This window comes from Sander lucioperca, chromosome 17 (genome assembly GCF_008315115.2).
Source record: "Sander lucioperca isolate FBNREF2018 chromosome 17, SLUC_FBN_1.2, whole genome shotgun sequence".
NCBI lineage: Eukaryota > Metazoa > Chordata > Actinopteri > Perciformes > Percidae > Sander > Sander lucioperca.
This window is the reverse complement of record NC_050189.1, coordinates 24,765,362-24,785,158: the sequence shown is the minus strand read 5'-3', so window position 1 is coordinate 24,785,158 and position 19,797 is coordinate 24,765,362. Positions and strand designations below refer to the sequence as shown.

General features: G+C 40.2%; 1 protein-coding gene and 1 long non-coding RNA gene across 17 annotated transcripts in view; both read left to right on the top strand.

The window, feature by feature from the left end:
- The first annotated feature begins 6,608 nt into the window (after window positions 1-6,608).
- Window positions 6,609-19,797, top strand: part of LOC116039878 (sodium/potassium/calcium exchanger 2) — a 45,978-nt gene continuing 32,789 nt past the window's right edge. For 3 of the 16 annotated variants that reach the window (XM_035993605.1, XM_035993609.1, XM_035993607.1), the window contains exons 1-2: window positions 6,611-7,078; window positions 8,276-9,342. In XM_035993605.1, coding sequence (XP_035849498.1) covers window positions 8,440-9,342 — 903 coding nt within the window. In that variant the 5' untranslated portion in view covers window positions 6,611-7,078; window positions 8,276-8,439. Of the gene's footprint in view, window positions 7,079-8,272; window positions 9,343-19,797 lie in introns of all 16 variants that reach the window. The other 13 variants (XM_035993608.1, XM_035993606.1, XM_035993611.1 and 10 more) reach the window with 9 other exon arrangements.
- Window positions 9,349-19,579, top strand: LOC118493519. Its single transcript, XR_004895474.1, has 4 exons — window positions 9,349-9,633; window positions 13,165-13,170; window positions 18,242-18,246; window positions 19,568-19,579. It is a non-coding gene; the product is annotated as an uncharacterized LOC118493519 (long non-coding RNA).

The following is a 19,797-nucleotide window of genomic DNA, read 5'->3' as shown; positions in this document are numbered from 1 at the left end:
CAAGACATTTTGTGTGAATGTGTGACGAGCATTAATACAACCACGAATGCCCCTCATCCCTGTACATTTTTTATTGGAAACTTTTTTATTATTATTACTGATGACCTAGAGGTGGAAGCTTGTTCTAAATGTTAATGTTCTGTTAAGGGATTGATTTGATTAAGTCCAGATGTGACGCGACCTGGGATTAACCCGTTCTTCTCGAGAATCTAGGTCTTTAACAAAGGGTGCCAAGGAGATTTGCGCTGACTCCAAGGGACACTGAGGCATACACAAGTCCAAATAATTAGTAACATCTGCAGGCAGTCGGTCTTAATCTTGTCAGACGTAACCATACCAAAATACATCTCAATGAAATATTTAATTTAGATCTCAATCCAACAAAATATCAATAAATTTATGATGGTCAGATGATTTAAAAAGTGTATTTAATGTGAAGCCATCTGACTTTATTGCTGATTATTGATATTATTTGGAGGAGTGCCCTGACGCCTGTGGCCCCTCCCTCTCAATCGGTCCTGACTATCAAAGATGAACCATATTACCTTAAGTGCACTTGATTACGCAAGCCCACCCCCCTCCTCCTCTTCACATCTCCTTGGGTCTTCTGTGTAATCTGCTGAGATTTAAACCTGCTGCTCCTGTTTAATAAATCCACTGCGATTAAAATAGGATTACAGCTCCGCTTTCGCCTTCCTAATGACATCAGAGCATGAAGCATTTTTTCGATTTTTTTTTTTTTTTTTTTTTATATATATAAAGTTGTCGGGTTTTTGCCCAAGCTCAGCCCATCTGTGTGGCTGTTGACATAAGGATTAACCTTATAATGCAGCACACATCGTGTATCAATGCTGTCCTCCTTCACATCAGACTTCTCAATGACAGATAACAACCCAAGAAAATATTCTCCAGTATGTTGTTGTTGTTGTTCGCTTGAACCTTGAAACCTTCACTTGAAATCGCCTACACCAAAGCAAGCGTAGCAAATTGCCTTGTAGCCACATCTCACATTGCACATGTTGTCCCTCCTGCTTTTATGAATGTGAGATGAGGGATGGCGTAAGCAGATCAATGTGACTCGTTTGTCCTGTTTGTGACATTGTCCTGCAATGGTTAAACCCTGTAAGGTCACAGATTGATTGGAGTTTTACAATAGCTATGCTCATGACCCCAGCAGAGAAATCTACTTAAGATAGTGTATTAGGCTATACTTAAATACACAATGTAGCTTAACAGTCAAATATGAATGTGGAGTTTTATCCTCTAGTTTCTGTAGAATTTGCAGTGTGCTGATGATCAGTGATGAGCAATCGTGTTTTTAATCATTCCATTCTTACCATCCTTGCAAACCTTGCAGTACAAACTCAAATCCTGGCCAAAAGAACCTAGTACCATCTCTCTACAAGAAATTAAAGTTGAGTCCTCCGTGCTTGATATGCTCTGGAATGTAGCGATAGATTTTTTTTTTACCTGTAAGCAGCTGATGGGGAAAAAAAAAAAATCTATCTTTTTTGCTATTTAAATGTTGAGTTTCGTAACTATTTGGATTAAATGCTTGTAAGCAGGTCAAAATGTCAGAGTAAAAGTATTTTTTTAGCCATGCCAGTGCCATGGCTGTAAGGATGGTAGTCAGGTCTGTCAGTCCAGTCCAGACTGTAATATCTCATCAACTACTTGATGCATTGCCATGAAATTGTGTACAGCCAGTCAAGGTCCTCCTAAGGGATGAAATGTCTCAACAAAGATTGAATAGATTGCCATAAAATCTGGTACAAAATTATTTTGGGACACACAACTGTTGTTGTATGGTTACATTAATACAGTATTTCAAAACAATAAATCCAATAGTACAACATTAAAAAAAATACAGTAGAACAGTTAAAGGATTTGAACATGAAAAAAATATCCAGGGTAAAAAAAATGTAAAATTCCAGGTCTCTCTCTTCAAAATGATCTGGGTTTGGAGGGGCTGCTTGGACTTTAATATTTCTAAAACCCTGTCTATGCTGTGTTTACATGGACCACCAGTAAAAGTAGAGTCTCACTTTCACACTGTGGGCTCGCATCTAATCAGCTCCAGCACGTAGTGATCAGACCTGCCTGTGGATTAGGCTATCAATTTGTTAATCTCTTTAGAGCTGCCACTAAAATGAATATTCCCACCCACCCCTGATTTTCAGATGAAATGATATCTCCCACTGTATCTTTGAACAATCTTGCTTTTGTGTTATAATGCAGAGAAGAGAGGCAGGCCATTTGTCTTTTGGAATACATTTACTCAGTATATTATATTACTCTATACTATTTTAAGAGCCTCATTTATTCACTATTTACAATCTGAGCATCCTAATGGTGCCTGTGCCCATTTTGTTTTGCTGTATGCAAATTCCTAAGGGGCAGGTGGTCTGTCCAAGCCTCTTTGTACAAACTTGTGGTGGTGGTGGTGGGGGTTGCTAATATGAGGCTTTCAACAGCTAATCCGGTGCAGGTCTCTTAGAAAAAGCTTATCTTGGGAGTCTCCAATTTCACTGCTTTCCTCATCTACAGGATCAAACTGCTACTTGCGTTGGTTATTAACGAAAATGACTTGTTTTATAGAGCTAATTCAATACCTTGCTTCAGTCATGTGTCCTTCCCTCTTCACCGGAAAAACTTGCTTGGTTATCATCACTCTATATACCCCCCACTGCCCCTGCCCCATTGCTGACAAATCCATACAACTATGTGGGACACAAAGGCTTGGATTTAGCTGCTGGGCCAAAGCGAGGGTGGGCCGGTGGGGGGCAGGGCCAGCATGGAAATTTCTGTTGTTTTTGTCACAGCACAGATTTCAGACAAATCAAAACAGCTGCCACCATCACCCCTCCAAAACCCCTTCCTCCCCACCACAACCCACATGACCTGTGACCAGTCATCACTTTTATGCTGGAAATGCAGCCAGATCAGGAGTGGCCAGTGGAGGAGAGGCTGCGTGTGCACTGGGGGCCATTGTTGAAAAAGAGCTGACAAGGGCCTGGCTGGCGATCTCATTTGATAGGCAAAAATATTGACGGATCTAATTTGAAGAGTTGGGGTCACAGGCACAGAGTGCACTTTATGATGTATGTACTGTGCTCATACAGCTAAACATATAATTTTAAACAAATGGATCAGCCATTGTGTGCTATACAGTCAGTATTCAAACTAGTATTATAATTTACTATCACATTTCCCTGAGGCCAGGTGTATCCACAAGGTCAACACTGTAAAATTCATATGAATATTAAGTGTGACTGTACCCCACCATATTGAATTTAATATAATAAGTAAGACTTCAAATTCTCAAATTTGACTGCGGTTTTTGCTTGAGAAATAACTTGAATGATTGATAGATTATCAAAATAGTTGTATCGAATAATCAATTGACTAATTGTTGCAGCTCTAGTATAAAGGCATAGTCCATGGATTTAGTATTGCACTTCCATAAAGTTTGGGGACTCATGAGACAAATTTTTGAAAAGTGATCCATTTCGAATCAGCATCCTGAATTTATGCCTTTTTAGTATGGGTCAAGCTTCTTACTTTAATTAGACCCTTTTTGCCGTCTAAATTCCCACTTGTTTTAAACCCCACACCTTCATAGTGCAGGCTTTCTGTTAAAAACTTCAAGTCTCAAGCCCAGGCCGAGATGACCCTGATGACATCACTGAGACATCAGTAGGGTTATTTTTTCAAACTTTGGAAAGCTCCCTCCAGAGCTAAACCCCTTTCACACATGCACTGCAACCCTGAAATTATCTAGATATTACCTGGGGGGAGCTGTATGTGAGAACACAAATGTCCCAGTTAGTTGGACTGGACATTTAACAGACTTTACCATGCCAGCTCCGTGCCAAGTCTGTGTAATCTCCAATTGAGCCCAAGTGTGAATAGAGCCAGTCATTGTTAGGGGAATTCACAGCGAGCAAGTGGACATGTTGATGTTCCTAGCACGTGGCTGGTGCGAAACCAGAAAAAAAAACATTCAAAGGTGAAGAAGAAGGGTCATTTACCGGAACAAGGCAATGAAAATTTCTAATTGGAGAGACAACTTGATTTGGGAACTTCTGTCAGTGAGGGCTGACGCTGAAATCGCCAGACAAATTCAAGGAATGGCAAGAGACTTGGTTGTTTTTGACCAATTTACGAACAGGCTACCTGGCCGCAGTGTAATCCGCATCATGTCCTTCCTCCTGCACACTTTGTGCGCTAACCGTCTCTTAAACTAAACGGTGTATTTCCAACGTGTCTGACACAGACAATCTCCTGTTGTGTGCGACATGTGTAAAAGGGCAACAGACAATGTCCGCACTTGATTCATCAGACAGTGTCCAGAGTTCATAAGAGAAAACGGCTCTACAGAAGACATTATACTAATGTTTTCCCAGGCTGAGTAGCACCCCTTATGTCGAGTAGGCTGAACGCCATGTATAAAATCAGTGGAATAGCCCTAATTCTCTAAATTGACAGTTGGTTCAGTGACAAAAACCATGCGTCACAGCAATGATGTAGCCTATTTGTGTCCATTCACAAATCAAATCCTCATTTTAATCAGCTTGACAGGACCGCCACCAGTTTGTTCTTGTAGAAAAACTTGGGAATGGTTAGAGGATGCCCAGTGGCGATACATGTAGTGAGGCAATCAAACTCAATCACTTGAACAAAATGAGTAGGCTTCTGGGCTGTGGAATGTGACAGCATTTCACTTGCAGGTCCTGTGAGATGGAATTATGATTGACATTACAAAATGGAGGTTAAGTCTTTATGGTTAGTTCGACATTTTAGGAAATATGTTTATTTGCTTTCTTGCCGAGACTTAGCTAGATAAGAAGAATGACACCACCGTCATGTGTCCAGAAAAAAATATTGCTTAATGAACGATTTTGTTTTATTACAGAGGAGTCTTATTCAAAGACATATTATATTTAAAGCTTTAGTGCGTAACTTTTTGATATTAATAAACGTCAGTTACATTGAAGCCATTGCCAAATGAGTTGCTACAAAGCTAATCAAGATTATCAACTCCACACAACTCTCTCTGTATTTCTCAGTATGGCTATGTTCAGAAGATTGTGGCGTCCGGTGACTTTCCCGCGCAGAAGCTCGAGTGAAGATAATTACCACTTCTGAAGAGTCCATCATGTTTTTTTAATCCTCCGTGTCCTCCTTGGCTACACTCAACTGTGTGGAGGAGGGGTGGGGGCGGTGCACGATCACGTAAGGCTTGTATCATGTGGACGCACTGACAGTTTTGTTGTCATTACTTAGAATTCCTCATGGGGGCGACAGAAACTACACACTATAGTTTTAATCACATATCAGAAGACATTCAAAGGTGTTTTTTTCATACCAAGTACTACCAAATGAGCTAATTTAGCTTAAACTCTGGACCAATATGAACCACAATGGATGGTGGTCACAAAAAATCTAACTATTGATAATCTGAGGTAACTCAGGTCAATGCTGCCGGCCTCTGTGTTTCCTGTTAGGTAAGAGGAAGCTATGGAGGAGAGGAGAGCAGAGGAGAGGGGGTAATCAATGAGGTCAGTGAATCCTGATTTATTATACAGCACCAGGCCATTAGTGTCACACATACTCTGTCACACTGTGTAGAGATTGCGTGTCTGCGTTTGGCCTGTCGACTAATGTCAAGTGGTTGGGTGGCTTTATTTGACATAAGGGGGAAACATGGCAATCTGAGGGGCTGAAAAGATTATGGTTATGTCAGATAAAGGCATAGTATTGTTTTGACATATTCAAAATAAAGCAAACTGGCACATGAAGCATACTCTATGTGAACTTTAAATGTTTACTCTACCATTTGGTATTGGAACCAGAAATGTTTCAAATTATTTAAAAAAAAAAAAAAAAATCAAGATATTAAAGGAATAGTTCAAGAATTTGGGAATTGCCTAGAGTTAGATGAGCAGCTCGATACCACTGTTTGTTCAATATGAAGCTGGAGCCAGGAGCTGGTTATATTAGTTACCTGTTATATCTTGTTTGTTTATCTGTAGGCTTCAAAAACTGAAGTGAATAAATAAAGTTGTGGTATACTCCAGGAAGTCACTGCACCTGACCAAGAAATACCCCCCACCCCTCAAAAAAACAAAAAAAAACAAAACAGAAATTGTTCTTTTAACACTTCGGCTGTTGTATGAAATAAATGAATGAGTTATAATTTTATAATTATGAACTTGTGCTGGTAAGGAGATGTTATACTTTTTAGACAGAGGTCTCTTGTTTCTAGTCCTTATGCTATAAGATTAGCAGCTGCTGAGCTGACTACAGCTTCATATTGAACATACACATATGAGTGTATCAATCCTCTTATGAAACGCAAGAAAAGCTAATATAAGAATTCCCAAAATGTTAAGAATTTCTTTTAAAATGAAATATCCTAAGTGAGAAGATGAATAATTTGTAGGTGTAAAAAAAAAAAATCAATGATGCTGCAGCTTAAATCGCACGTGTTATCTTTGAGTTGCATAATAACCTTGAAATGACCTAATGCGTACACATAAACGTACAACTGAGCTGAAGCATGTCCACCTGTTCCGTCATCAGAGAAATTACAAAAAAAAAAAAATGAAAATAATCGCTGGAAATACTGCCTTTGCTGTGTAACCACGGCAACTCCTCCCTTAAAATGCAACCTCACCAAAGCCCCCATGCACCGCGGGAATCGAGCAGGAACGGACGCGCTGTCTGCCGCTTACCTGGCTTTATTAATAAACCAAGCTGTTCACGTGCTCAGCCCAGCCCAGCCCAGCACAATATTCTGCTACATTAGCGAGGTATTTTTGACCGAGTGATTTTTTTCTTTCTCTCCTCTCATCCGAGACGGGAGGGATGCTGTTGCTGCTGCTGCTGCTGTGAGGGAGAGAGGTGAACGCAGTTGGAAAAGCAGTTTTTTTTTCTCCTCCAAAGCTCCTCCTCTGCCGTCGGAGAGCGGAGACCGGTCACATTTTGCTCAATGAGAGCAAGAGATCACCGGAGAGGATTTCCTAATTCCACCCTGCTGCTGTGCCGTGCGGCTGTTTTCTCGCCTCTGTCAAAGGTAAGGGCACGCCGCCGTCTGCAGCCTCTCCACGCACCATGCGCCTCGCCAGGGGAACTAATACTGGGCTGTTTTGGTCGGAGATGCTGGGTAGCTGTTTGTTGTGTGATGATCCAGCTGAAAGGGCGAATGCATTATTGAAGGGCAGACAGGGAAAAGAGTTGTCAGTGGCACTGCCATCTCAAACGAGCCGTTGAGCTTAAAGGCAAAAGGCTGTGTATCATTGAAAAGTCAAACAGGACAGGACGTGTGTTTTTATGTGCTTTTACCTGAGCAGCAGCGTCATAGCGTTGACCATTTTCACTGACTGCAGCCAAGTGATGTCCGTAAACCGTCGGCCTTCACGTTTCGTGATATGGGTAAGGTAAAAACAGCAGGTTTCCGATTTTTGATTGCAAGTTGTCACAATTAAAAATTGATCCAATTACTGAATACTAAATGGTATGCAGCTAATGTAGGTGTACTAAGGCCACACAATGGCCACAGTGGACTATGTCACTTAATTACACGTAAATATTCAAACTTGTTATCAATTCTTGATTTATTTTTTTCATAATATATATTTTATCTTAATTATAGATTTATTTTAGAGTGCAGTGAGGTAATAGAGACCATGGGATAATTTAAAACACATGCATTATATGCATTTTAAGATATGTAGTTTACATGTCTGCATAACATTGTAAATTGATTTCCGGTTTGATTTTTATTTCAGAATATCTAGCCTACTCTACCTTTTTCTTGGCAGTGATCAGGCGTTTTAGTCCTGGTTTTTCAACCGACTTCCACAGCAACAATGATCATTTATTAGTGTAGCTGTTTATTTTTTTTATTCATATAAAGAAAGGTAAAATGTATTGTCTATCACAAATGACCAGTTATTCTGTTTACAATGTTATGTAAAAAGGAAAGCTACAGAAGCGCACATTTGAGAATCTGTATTTGTCAAATACAGAAGCCAAAATTAGCAAGGATGAACTTTTCTGATCATTAAGGACTCAATTAATTGTTTTCTTCTCTGTCCTGCTTAACTTTGTAGCATTACACTATACTAACAAAGCATAATCTATAAATAAACCTTGTTTACTTGATATCCTATTTCAATTTAATTGTATTTTGGTGTTAATGTTACATTCTTGAGTTTCTTTTCTGGTTCCATAATTAATTTTTCTTTATTCTGTTGACATTGTCCAGCAGAGGCTAATATGAAGACATCATTTGGCAAACCAGACCCTGGAAAGCACCTACAATCTTTTCAACACATTTGAAACTGAAGACAACGTCATGCATTGTCTCCCGTAAAACCTCCCTGCTCTTCCTACCCAGCCATTGACAGTGAGGACACCACGAGCTGCACAGACATGGGTTCAGATCAACCCTGCATGGATGCACTAGAGAGAAGGCCCATATTGGGTGCTGCCTGTAAGCGGCAGGCCCACCGGTGTCTGCGGAAAAAGCTGAGGCCAGTGCGAATCGTGGGGTTCATCCTCAGCCTGGTGGCCGTAAGTGCTGTCTCCTTCAGTGCCTTGACCTGGAGCTCAGGGGGTTTCAGTGAGTCAGTGCTCCCCCAGGAAAGTCTCCACCAGTCGATCCCCCACAGGACTCTACTTTTCACCCAACACCAGAGGGACCCCAATGTGTCAGCCGACATGCCAACAGCTATGAAATCTACAGCAAAATTCAACGAGAGCCAGGGGGAGTACCCGCCAGACCTTTTCACTCGTGCGGAGAGGCGCCAAGGAGCCGTGGTCCTCCACATGTTTGGCATGATCTACATGTTCATTGCCTTAGCCATAGTGTGTGACGAGTTCTTTGTCCCAGCACTGACGGTAATCACAGAGAAGCTGACCATTTCGGATGACGTAGCGGGTGCCACCTTCATGGCAGCAGGCGGCTCAGCCCCGGAGCTCTTCACCTCCATCATCGGTGTCTTCATCTCACACAGCAACGTGGGCATCGGGACCATCGTTGGCTCGGCCGTCTTCAACATCCTCTTTGTGATTGGGATGTGTGCCATCTTCTCCAAGGAGATCCTCAACCTAACATGGTGGCCTCTCTTCCGAGATGTCTCCTTCTACATCCTGGATCTGATCATGCTCATCATCTTCTTCCTGGATAACGTCATCTCCATGTGGGAAAGTATCACACTACTCTCGGCCTACGCCGCCTACGTGATCTTCATGAAGTGCAACAGCACAGTCGAGAACTTCGTCAAGGGTTGCATGAACAAGAACCAAGTGGTAGAAGTAGAAGTACAGCCAAAGGTGAGTTGGTTTCTTGAGCCGTATTTTTCTCCCACTTCCCTTCACCACCATCTGCTCTGAAAATACAAGTGTATATGAAATGTCAGACTAGGGCTGTGCAGTTAATCAAAATTTTAATCACAATTACGATTTTGGCTCCTTATGATCACAAAAACAGAATAATCGAGAAAAACGATTATTTTCCACATTATGTTTTGCAAGTAAACTCTTATTTTGTCTTGACTTCTGAATGAAAGGGACATTTCACAGTTGAAGGTGATTTCACTGTTGATTTGTTTAACTTTTTCACTGGTTTTTAAGTTCCATAATTGCAACATCTTTCCAAAAGTCAATGAGTAATCGTGTTAAATAATCGGGATTTCAATATAATAGTGATTATGATTTTTTCCATAATCGAGCAGCCCTATGTCAGACTTTGAGGACGTTAACGTTATAGGTGTATAGTAATAAAAGTTTTAGTATATGGCTGATAGAAATGACCTTCCATGTCTCCTCTGGGATGGGAACACAAACACTCATCCTTTTACACATCTCATGCAGCTGATTTGTTATTTTAATGAAGTCAGGCTTACTGTGATGAAACCAGTTTGTTTATGGAGACATGCTTTTAATTCCATGCATCTTTTTTTTTGTTCTCATCAACCTAATGGTCATTTTCAGATGAGACCAGTGTGTCACAGATGTCCTATTCAACCTATATATTCAACAAGCCATGTAAAACATATGTTTCATGAGACTGACTTATGGCATACATGTGCATTACTTTCGATTAAAAATACAGGAACTATGCAGGTGTAAATATGGAGGACTTTCAACAACTAAACTGACCATGCATTAATGTGGTTTAAACAATGCTACACAGGGCTGGCATACAGTATTCCACTGTGGGATTAATAAAAGTCAAATGTGTAATTCTGGGTTAAGCTCTACAAATTGTGTCCTGGTCTGAAAAACAAATCCCTTGGAAAATCTCAGGAGCTATTTTTTCCCCAGTTAACAATTTCCTCAAATAATATTGCATTTAAATAGTTTCGTAAACATGCAAATCACATACAGCATGACGAGGTGCACCACATGCAGTAAATGGCTTCAGGATTGCTGCGGTAGTCTTGGTTGTTCTTTGTTCCTCCATATTTGCTCTCAAGGGAGGTTCTTCATTCAATTCAGTCATTCGGTGTATTATTTAACTTTTTGCTCAACAGCATAAACAGTGAATACTCCATAGACAAAAACCATAGAAATCATTGTTACTTCACATAACATTCACCCCCTCAATGATACTTGAGGGCAAAAGACACTGCAATGCAATTTGATACCGGTGTAGAGATTATCCAGATGGATTTAGATTTCTTTATGACATGAGATGGAAATTACATTTTGTGAAAGTTGTATTGTAAAGCTTTAATTAAATCAGGATTTATTCTAAGTACATAAAGGATATTTAAAGGGCTGGTTTCACAATGTTGTTGGGGGGGGGGAAACTCTCTTGATTTGCAGTTTTTCAACCAAAATGCGAAAATGAAAGCCTCTCTTCATTTAAAAAAGCAAGCATGAAAATAGTTAGTTTTTGTAGAGCCTATTTTGCCACACTAATTTGATCTAGGGCGTGCACGAGTGAGAACTGAGGTGCACAGGCTGAGTGCCAGAGAATGCTCCGGTGACCTTGAGCTGCAATGGATTCTGGGTACTTGTACCAACGTGTGTGTGTGTGTGTGTGTGGTGTGTGTGTGTGTGTGTGTGTGTGTGTGTGTGTAACTTTCGATGGGGGGAAGAAATAGTGCGAGACAGATGAGTCGATCAAACCCCACCATCATGTCTCATCTCCTATGACGCTTACAGCAGACTTAGCCTCTCCTCTCTTGCATTGTGGGTAACAATCCCATGTCTGCACCTCTCAGCACCCTGCTTTGAAAACATATAAAATAAATGAATTTAACATCATTACAGTCTAAAGATTTTATTTTACTAGAAATAGGTTATCAGTCAACCTCTTTTTATTTTGTAGTCTGGGTCTACAAGGGTTAATGGAACTAGAAAGGCACAAATATTATTAGACTATAATCATCTAAACACCTTTTTTTAATCAAGCTTTGACACTTTGGGGACGCATGTATTTCAAGACCTGTTAATTTGAGATTTAATTGGCAATTTAGCAGGTGTGTGTGTGTGTGTGTAAATCCATACATGAGTAATGGGAGTAAAACAAGAGAACAAGGACAAGTGTCCTGCAAAAATATGATCGAGGGTCTAGTTTTGTGCTTTTTTTCTTTCTTTCTATTTTTAAGCGACATTCACTGCTATGAACTGAGAGCAGCTTTTTTTATTTATTTTTATAAGTTAATCATTTCACTGTCATGACTGAGCTCCAAGGTGCCCTTAATCCTCCATACAGTACCGTTCAGGTGTAAAGTATTGCATTGTGAGGACAATAGGGTATTATTTGAGGCCATGCACTTGATTAAAATGGGCTTTCCTGAGATTATTTCATGCATTATGATATTGGGACGTCCCCGTTGTGTGTTACATTGCTACCATAGGCAGAAACACAGACAGCCAACAGCAAAAGAGAAGTGGTGTCACCCTAAGTATAAAAGTGTGTAGGTTGCTCGGTTGGTAATTGGCAGTTGGCCATCAACAATGTATGCTATAAATACCATGTACAATTCAATTCCGAGAGCAACATGGACAGTGTGATGTTTTGCATTTAGCAGTCGTCAGTCAATTTTGTACTGTCTGCCACCGCTGCCTTTCCTCTCACTACAGAACTGCTAGTACTGCGTTCTCTTTTTTATCGACATGAAAAGTTTCTTTTATGAGACTTGTTTGTTCTGCTCCTGGTAACGTAAAAATAGCTGGCTTTGTTTCTCTTATTTTCTCCAAAATAATGCCTTATAGCTCCCAGGCGGAGTGTTAAATGGTTGGAGGAGGGCTTGCTTTTTCCATCATTTGACAGTTCAGAGGTGTCATTCCTTTTTTAGCCCAGGGATGAGGTGGAACATTATCAATACAACACAAAAGAAATGTCACATCTTAGTGGATGCTAGGTCTATTTAAAGCCATTGTTTTACAGCAGGTCAATAAATGGTCAGCCTAATTATGTAATCTACAATAATCTCTCAATTCAGTTAACACAACCATGAATGCTCCAAAGTTCCATGCACTTAGAATGATTTGGAATTACAGCTGATAAGATAGCAAAGGTTTTTGCTTTCAGCACATTAAGTTTGAGACAGGTAGGAGGAAGTTCAGCACCTCACATAGTTTGGGGAGTGACAACATGTGGATTTGTTCTCTCTCTCGTAACCACTTACCACTGATGACAACGTGACACAAAGTTTCAGAACCTCAGCTCCCAGTCAATGGATGTGGTAAATTAACTCTGCTTGCACCCCTAAAAAACCTGCCACCATACCATGCTGAAAACTAAAAAAGATAATTTTTTTTCCTCTTAATGTGACTGTTAACAAATTACACTTAAACCTGCATTAACTGTTTTTGTGGCCACTTGGGAGCAGCGGAAACAAGTTGTTAACACAACATTGACCTATTATCCTATTTGAGGTTGATCTTGCAATGTTAACAAACAGATGCTTATTTCCACTTTCAGCAGACACAAAGCAACATTAGCTTTCATTTGGAGTCGTGTTTTTGGCCACCTAATGAATTAAGTACAATATTCAATTTTCCTTTCGCTCTGTTTTGCTCTCCAGCAATTCCTAAAAGAAATATGTGACTCTTAAGCTGCTAAATGCTCCACTATTTTCACTAGCTACTCGCTAACTGTGTCTGTCTTATGTTTAGTGCTTGGCAGGTAGTATACAGTTGGTTGTTAGAGCTTTTTCAAAACAGTTGCAACTGAAAATGATGCTATTAATGTGGTGACAGTGAAACAAACAGCACAGTTGTGGGCCATACAACCAAAACAATGGGCTGAAAGACACTAAAACCCTGTCAGGGGAACTGTAGTACCGGCTGATAATTGTCCGCAGATTCTACTTTCACTCACCTCTTACACATTCACATAGTTCTTTGATCCATTGTTAACATAAAAACATATTGATAATAGCAGCTTTTACTCAAAAGTGTTAGATATCATCAACATCAAGACATTAAACTCATGTAATCCTGCTTCAGAGTTGTCAGTTCAGTTGATATCCAGTGCATGACATTTGTTCATCTTTGACCCAAACAGATGTTAGAAGGATGTATTTACCTATTAGTTCTGGCCTGATTGGTGCCTAATAAATTTGTTTACTTAATGAGTGCTTAGCTGCTGGTTAATCTTACAACAAGGGCACTCTGCCTTAGCCCAGCGAATTAGGTTGCCACCTCTGCCACTCTAAGTCCTATGAGATGCAATCCTGCGGACTGGTTGTATTTTCTCTCATCTATTTTTGTTTGTAATCAGAATTTTGGGGGTTTGACACATGACTGTTTTTCTTGTTAGAGCTGACAGGCGCTTAAATGGAGGGTGAATACAGGTATATTCAGAGATATTGTCTTTTGAACATTAAAGCTTGCAAACCTGTTCCAGCAGAAACCGAAATACAAGTATAAACCTGAAAATGAGCATAATATGGGACCTTCAAATCTAGAGATAACATCCTAATATCCTAAGATAACACAGCCAAATACTAGTTTAAGAGGAAGTGTCATTGTTTGAAAGTACTGATTTTGTATTGACTCCAGAGGATAGGCCTACAAAACATTGCAGTGCAACAAATACTATCTTTTGAGAAGCTTAAAATATTCAGTTTTGACGTTATTTGGAGGCTATTTGTTGTTTGACTGCAATATTGCATGCTATTGTTATTCTGACACATCTGTCATGTCAGTCCCCCCTCTGCATTAGTGTCAAATGATGACTACAATGTCACACATCTTGGGCCTGTGAGTTACACAACAAATCCTTTTGTCCATACGACGCTATAGGTTGTTTATTCCTACTCTCTAATCATAAATTAGCGCCCCTAGAGGTTGCAGGAAATATGACCCACAGCAGGAGTGTTTTCTGTCCTCATATCTAAACTACAGAATGTAACGGTCGCGGTTAACGTTGTGAAATGGTTGCAGTTTGGTTAGGTTTAGGCACAAAACCTACTTGGTTAAGTGTAGGCACCAAAACTACTCAGTTAAGTTTAGAAAAAGATTGTGGTTTGGGTTAAATCATTAGCCATTTAGTTTTATTTTCAAACAGGAATCGAATCCCATTTGTTTGACCCATTCAACACCATAACCTCCCACCTTGCACAGATTTTGGCACTGTTATACGCCACCTTACTTCCTGCTTTGCTCCCCTAATAATTACGGGAGGCCACTAGAGGGCACAGCCACTATAAACGTAAATATAAGTTATAATTGCTGCTTCAACAAACAACTTACAGTATGGGAGTGTTTTTTTTCCCGGGGGAGGACAGTCTCGAGCTACAAGGGTTGTTAGGTCAAAGACGGTGTCATTTTACTATATTGCTGCTCTTAATTGTTGCATGTTCTCTTACAGTTAAGCTTCTTAGTATGATGGTGTTAGTGACTTAACGGGACAGAGTCAACTTGGGCCCATGCACAAAGGACTAATTGCTGACCACTAGTATGTGCAGAAAGGCCGAAGGAGGTCACCAACGCATGATGCCTTTTCCGCCCTATCTGAACACGTCTGACACCCACACACTCAGTAAATCCTTACTATACAGACAGTTTAAGGCCACAATAGAACTAAAGGTTCCTGCTTTTGCCTCACAAGTTTGGAAGATCATGGCAGTGCAAGATGGAGGAGTATGAATATTACTAGCTCTAGGTTGTCTCTGCTTCAGCCATTTGTCACTGGTAAAGCAACAGATGTGTGCGTGCTACAGTTGGCTTTGCATGCTTCAGGTTCCCCACTGAAGCAATCATTTGTCCAACTCTTTTTTTTTTCTGTGTGCAAAAAAATACAAAAATGTCCAGAAAGCCAAGCCAATCAATGTTGGCATTTTAACAACACTTCACAGTGAATACAGAAAAGTAGCATTTTTCCATTCCAATCTGTAATACCTTTTCTTTTTACAGCCATTATAATAGATTTTTCCCTTTCTGAAGAGCTCAGTTTAGGCCTGAAATGGCATAAAGTCAGATTTATTAAGAGCAGCAGTGCAGGCCTGCTCTGGCTGTACATGGCATTAGGAGGGTCTTTCATCATATGCACCGCCCCCTCCTCAGGACCACCTCACCAGGCCGGCCCTGGCTTATCTTGTTATCTTGTGGCCTCTCTCATTGTTTGCCTGATGGACTGACTGGCTGCTTTTGAGCTGGCTCAGACAGATCAGATTAGCCAGCACTTTGTGCACTATGGTTTTATGAAAGACAGAGGAGTTACGTGCCCCCTTCTACTTGTTACTATCATCTTGTCACACCAAAAGTCTGAGTTTGTCAGTACCACTGTACTGGTTGTTGAACAGTGAGTAGCATATTCCAAGCTACATTTGATTATACTAGTTAAATACATTATTACATATGTGATGAGTATGACGTCAGTATAAGAATGAGCAAATTAAATGATTCACATTGCAAGACATTGCAAGATTTTGCATCCAACCACAATATTGGATGCCTGCTAACGTCAATGTTGGATTAGCCAGTATGTATCAGGCAGATGTTGGTTCTGTTGAGATGGTAGGTGCGACCTCTGATGTATTACCAAGCTATAAATAGCGCCACAGAGGCGAGATCTTCCATCAGGATGCGCTTCAAAGATCACTTACAAAGTGGGTTCTGTACAGGGTGCAGACTGTTTGTGTTTCCTCCCTGTGAATTTAGACATCCGGGCACCAGTGCTGATGCTGTACACCTTCTGTATATTCACACATGAAACCTGGTGTTGCATGCTGCACGTTGTGCTATTTTTATTTTTTTTAAATCTTTATCAGAGTGAACTCTCACCTCATACACTAAAATACCAGGCTGCACTACATGAACTCTGTCACTAGTCATTTATTTTAGTCCTATGTGACGTGTTCAAGGGATTATCTCCCATTAATACGGATATCCACCTAATTTTCAGCAAAATCCAGATGTGCACTGCTGAACTACTACCAAATTATAAACTGCATTTGTTTCAGATTGCCTCTTTGGGCTGTGCTGTAATAAAAGCAGTTGTATAGCTAATTTCGAGGAAATGCTGTTAAAATAGGCACATTTTTTATTTACAATAAAAGTATGGTTTGTAAAATATCTCAAAACTAACCCTCACTTATGTATTATAGGCATGTCCAGATTGTGGGCTACTATACTACTTTCCTTTTGCTGTATAATTTGTACGGTACGTGCCCTTGTCCTTGTGTGTTTCTGTGAAAGCGAGTATTCATGTTTGTATCTTTTAAAAGGAAAGTTGTAGAATGGACCTTGGTTAAAACTGAATGAAAAATAGGTAGAAGTCGATAATGCTTGTGTGTATTTCATGCAGGCCCAATGTTACTGACTGAAGGCTAGGTAGAAACAACAAAATAGAAGCACTCTACAGTAAATACTGAAGCATAGTTTAATTAATGTCAGAAAGTAGAGGAAAGATAGTTTCATTGATGGTTTGATGCAAAGTTTAACTGTAAAGAAGCTGAGCTGTCTTTGTTTATGCAGTCATTGGTGTTTTAAGGTTGGATACATGCACATTGGTCTGCATAAACCTCTGCACATACAGTACTATTACTGCCAGGAAGAAACAGAATTGTTTTGGCGATGGAGCTCAGTCAGCGACAACAGAGCCAGAGTCCAATAATTTAAAAATAGAAAGCCTGCGACTTTGATCTCACCATGACGATGAGGAGTCCAAGTTTTATCATCCGTTCCAGCTGTGGCTCCTTGTCTAAGGAGGGTGAGGGCAGAGCGCTACTGTAGAGCCAGTAATGAGTTTTCCTGTTTTACCGTATCGTTGGGCAGTTAGCCCAGTCAGTAGAGATAAAGGTATTGTTTAGAATAAAGTAAAGGGCCAATCAAAACACACATTGTCTAGTGTTCGGAAACTAGGGTGGATTGAGCCAGAGTTGCTTCTTTCACCATCTCTCTCCTGTTGTCTACAATTGTTCTGCGAGCTCTCTTTGCAGTGTTGTTGTTCCTCGCCGGCGCCCTGCTTTTGTCCAAATTCAATTTAAATGGATTTAATGGTAATAATCTTGCATGCAAAGTTCTCATTTGCATCACAGGTGCTGATTGCTGCTTTTTATGTCGTCCACGATTGGTTATTGTACTATTTTGGCTTCCCCCTCCATTCTTATCAGCGTGGACAGTGGCTCTTCACTGCCTCCTCAGTGTCATGAATGGTTAGAAGGTCACCCTGTCACTTATTGCAGTGTCTGTGTTATAATAAAAAGCACAATGTAGTCTGCTTTAAAAGCAAAACAGAACAATGACGCTTATTATTTTTGCCCTAAAAAGATCATTATACATGCAAAGTAGAGCCACTGTGAGTCGGTCCCCTTCAGAAATGTTTACACAACAAAAATAAATGTGTACTTGCCCCCTGATATCAATGGCTTCCAAGTTCATTTACACAAATCTTCATGTCATCTTTGTTATTATATAATGTGCACATCAATTCTGCTCTTACTTAATGAGACCACATATGCAATCAAGCTGCTATTTTCATATCTGCCTATACTGTACTACAGTTCTTTGAATTTCACAATACTGCTGTTAGTTGCCGAGTGTGTATTGTTGATGTCGAGATTCGCATACTGTTTCTAGAGCTGAAACAATAGTCGATTAAACAATTTTGATAATCGAGTAATCGCTGAACTCAAAAGTGAGAACTTCCCTGGTTTTATTTAGCGAATAATCGAGAAAATTGTCTGCAGATTAATCAATGATAGTGAAGATATGTAAGTCTTTAATGTACGTAAAGTGTTCTAGACAATGCAGGTTATGTGTAAAGTGTTTGTGAAAATCCTGTAGGTTTATTGAAGTTGAGAGGGGATGAAAACAATGCAAATTCTTAGTTTCTATATGTAAGCCATGCTCCGCAAAACTATGCCTATACAATTTTGGCATCACTGTTTTTTTAAAAGGGTGAAGTCAGCTTGTGTAAATCAATTTGTTGGATTCATTTGATAGCTTTATCTCTCTGGCTTCATTCCGGTGTAAAGCACTGCAGGTTCGAAAACTCTACATGCAGACTACATGCTTATTTTCAGTCACACTGAACCCTGTGACTCAGTGCAGTACCATGGACAGCACCATCTGGTCTTCAGCATGTTTAAATATTAGTGGCTGTGATGCTGTATTGCTTTCCTTTTTTTCTTTCAACCTCACCTTCCATATATCCCCTTCTGATTTTGTGTTTACTGTATATAAAATGTTGTGGTGTCAATTTTCACCATCGCTCTTGGCATTAAGAGCTACCCATAATACCTTGTGAATAGCTGAAGAAAATAAGTCAGAGTCGTTAATGCAGCAACCAAGGGGGTAAGCGAGCGTCCACAAAGCGTAGCTCCTATGGAGCCATCACCCGCCATTAGCATCCCATTGACTGCCATTCATTTTGACGTCACTTTGACAGCGAATAACTTTACATCTGAAGCGTTTAAAGACTCTATTTGTCCATTGTTTATTTCTAAAGAAACACAACAATTTATAAAAGGCTCCATTACCTTGTATCTCACGTTATGGCTCCGTAGCAGACGTTTTTGTAAAAAATAGGCTAACGATTGGGTCATAACCACGCGACTTACCGGTGTATAGTAGAGGAATTACCGTACAATACAGGAGAAGCTGCAGGCAGTTTCGACTTAAATTAGCTGTTTAAGATGAATTACTAATGTTAACTAGCATTTTAGTTAGCAGTAATTAGCCTGTGTCTATGTTATCTCCTAATATATACCTACGCTCTCCGTCTCTGCAAGATTTGGAATAATTGAGATTTCTCTTAGCACAGCTACCAGAAGACTTACAACTTTCAGACAGGTTGCTCACGTCACATTTACGTCGTCTCTCTCAGTTGGAGGCTGCGCAGTAACGCTCAGCGCTCACCGGAAAAGTGCTTCTAATATCCTTCACTGGCTCCGTAGAAAACAACGGTGTCACTTTGTCCACTTCTTTAACTGTCTATGGCAGCAACATGCTTAATGCGATCTGTTGTAAAAAGCCAACCCTATCACACCCTTGTTGTCAGACTTCCTTTGGTGACATGTATGAGTCATGCAACTACATAGTTGAGGGTTCCAACTACTCCTCCTCAGAGCGTTTTTTTTTACACTAAAAGTAACTCTAAAAACGAGAGAAGGGTTAAAGGGACAAATCCCAAGTCATCCCGTAAGTAAAGGGTGGTTTCCTGAAATAGGCCACACAGACAGTTGATCAAAGAGGCTATCTTAATCTAGCACTGGGAAACAGGCATAGACATAAACTGCCAGATCATTCAAAGACGCCACATTTTATGGTCCAGGCAGAGAAGGGGGATCTCAATAGACTCGGATGATTAAGCCGTTAGTC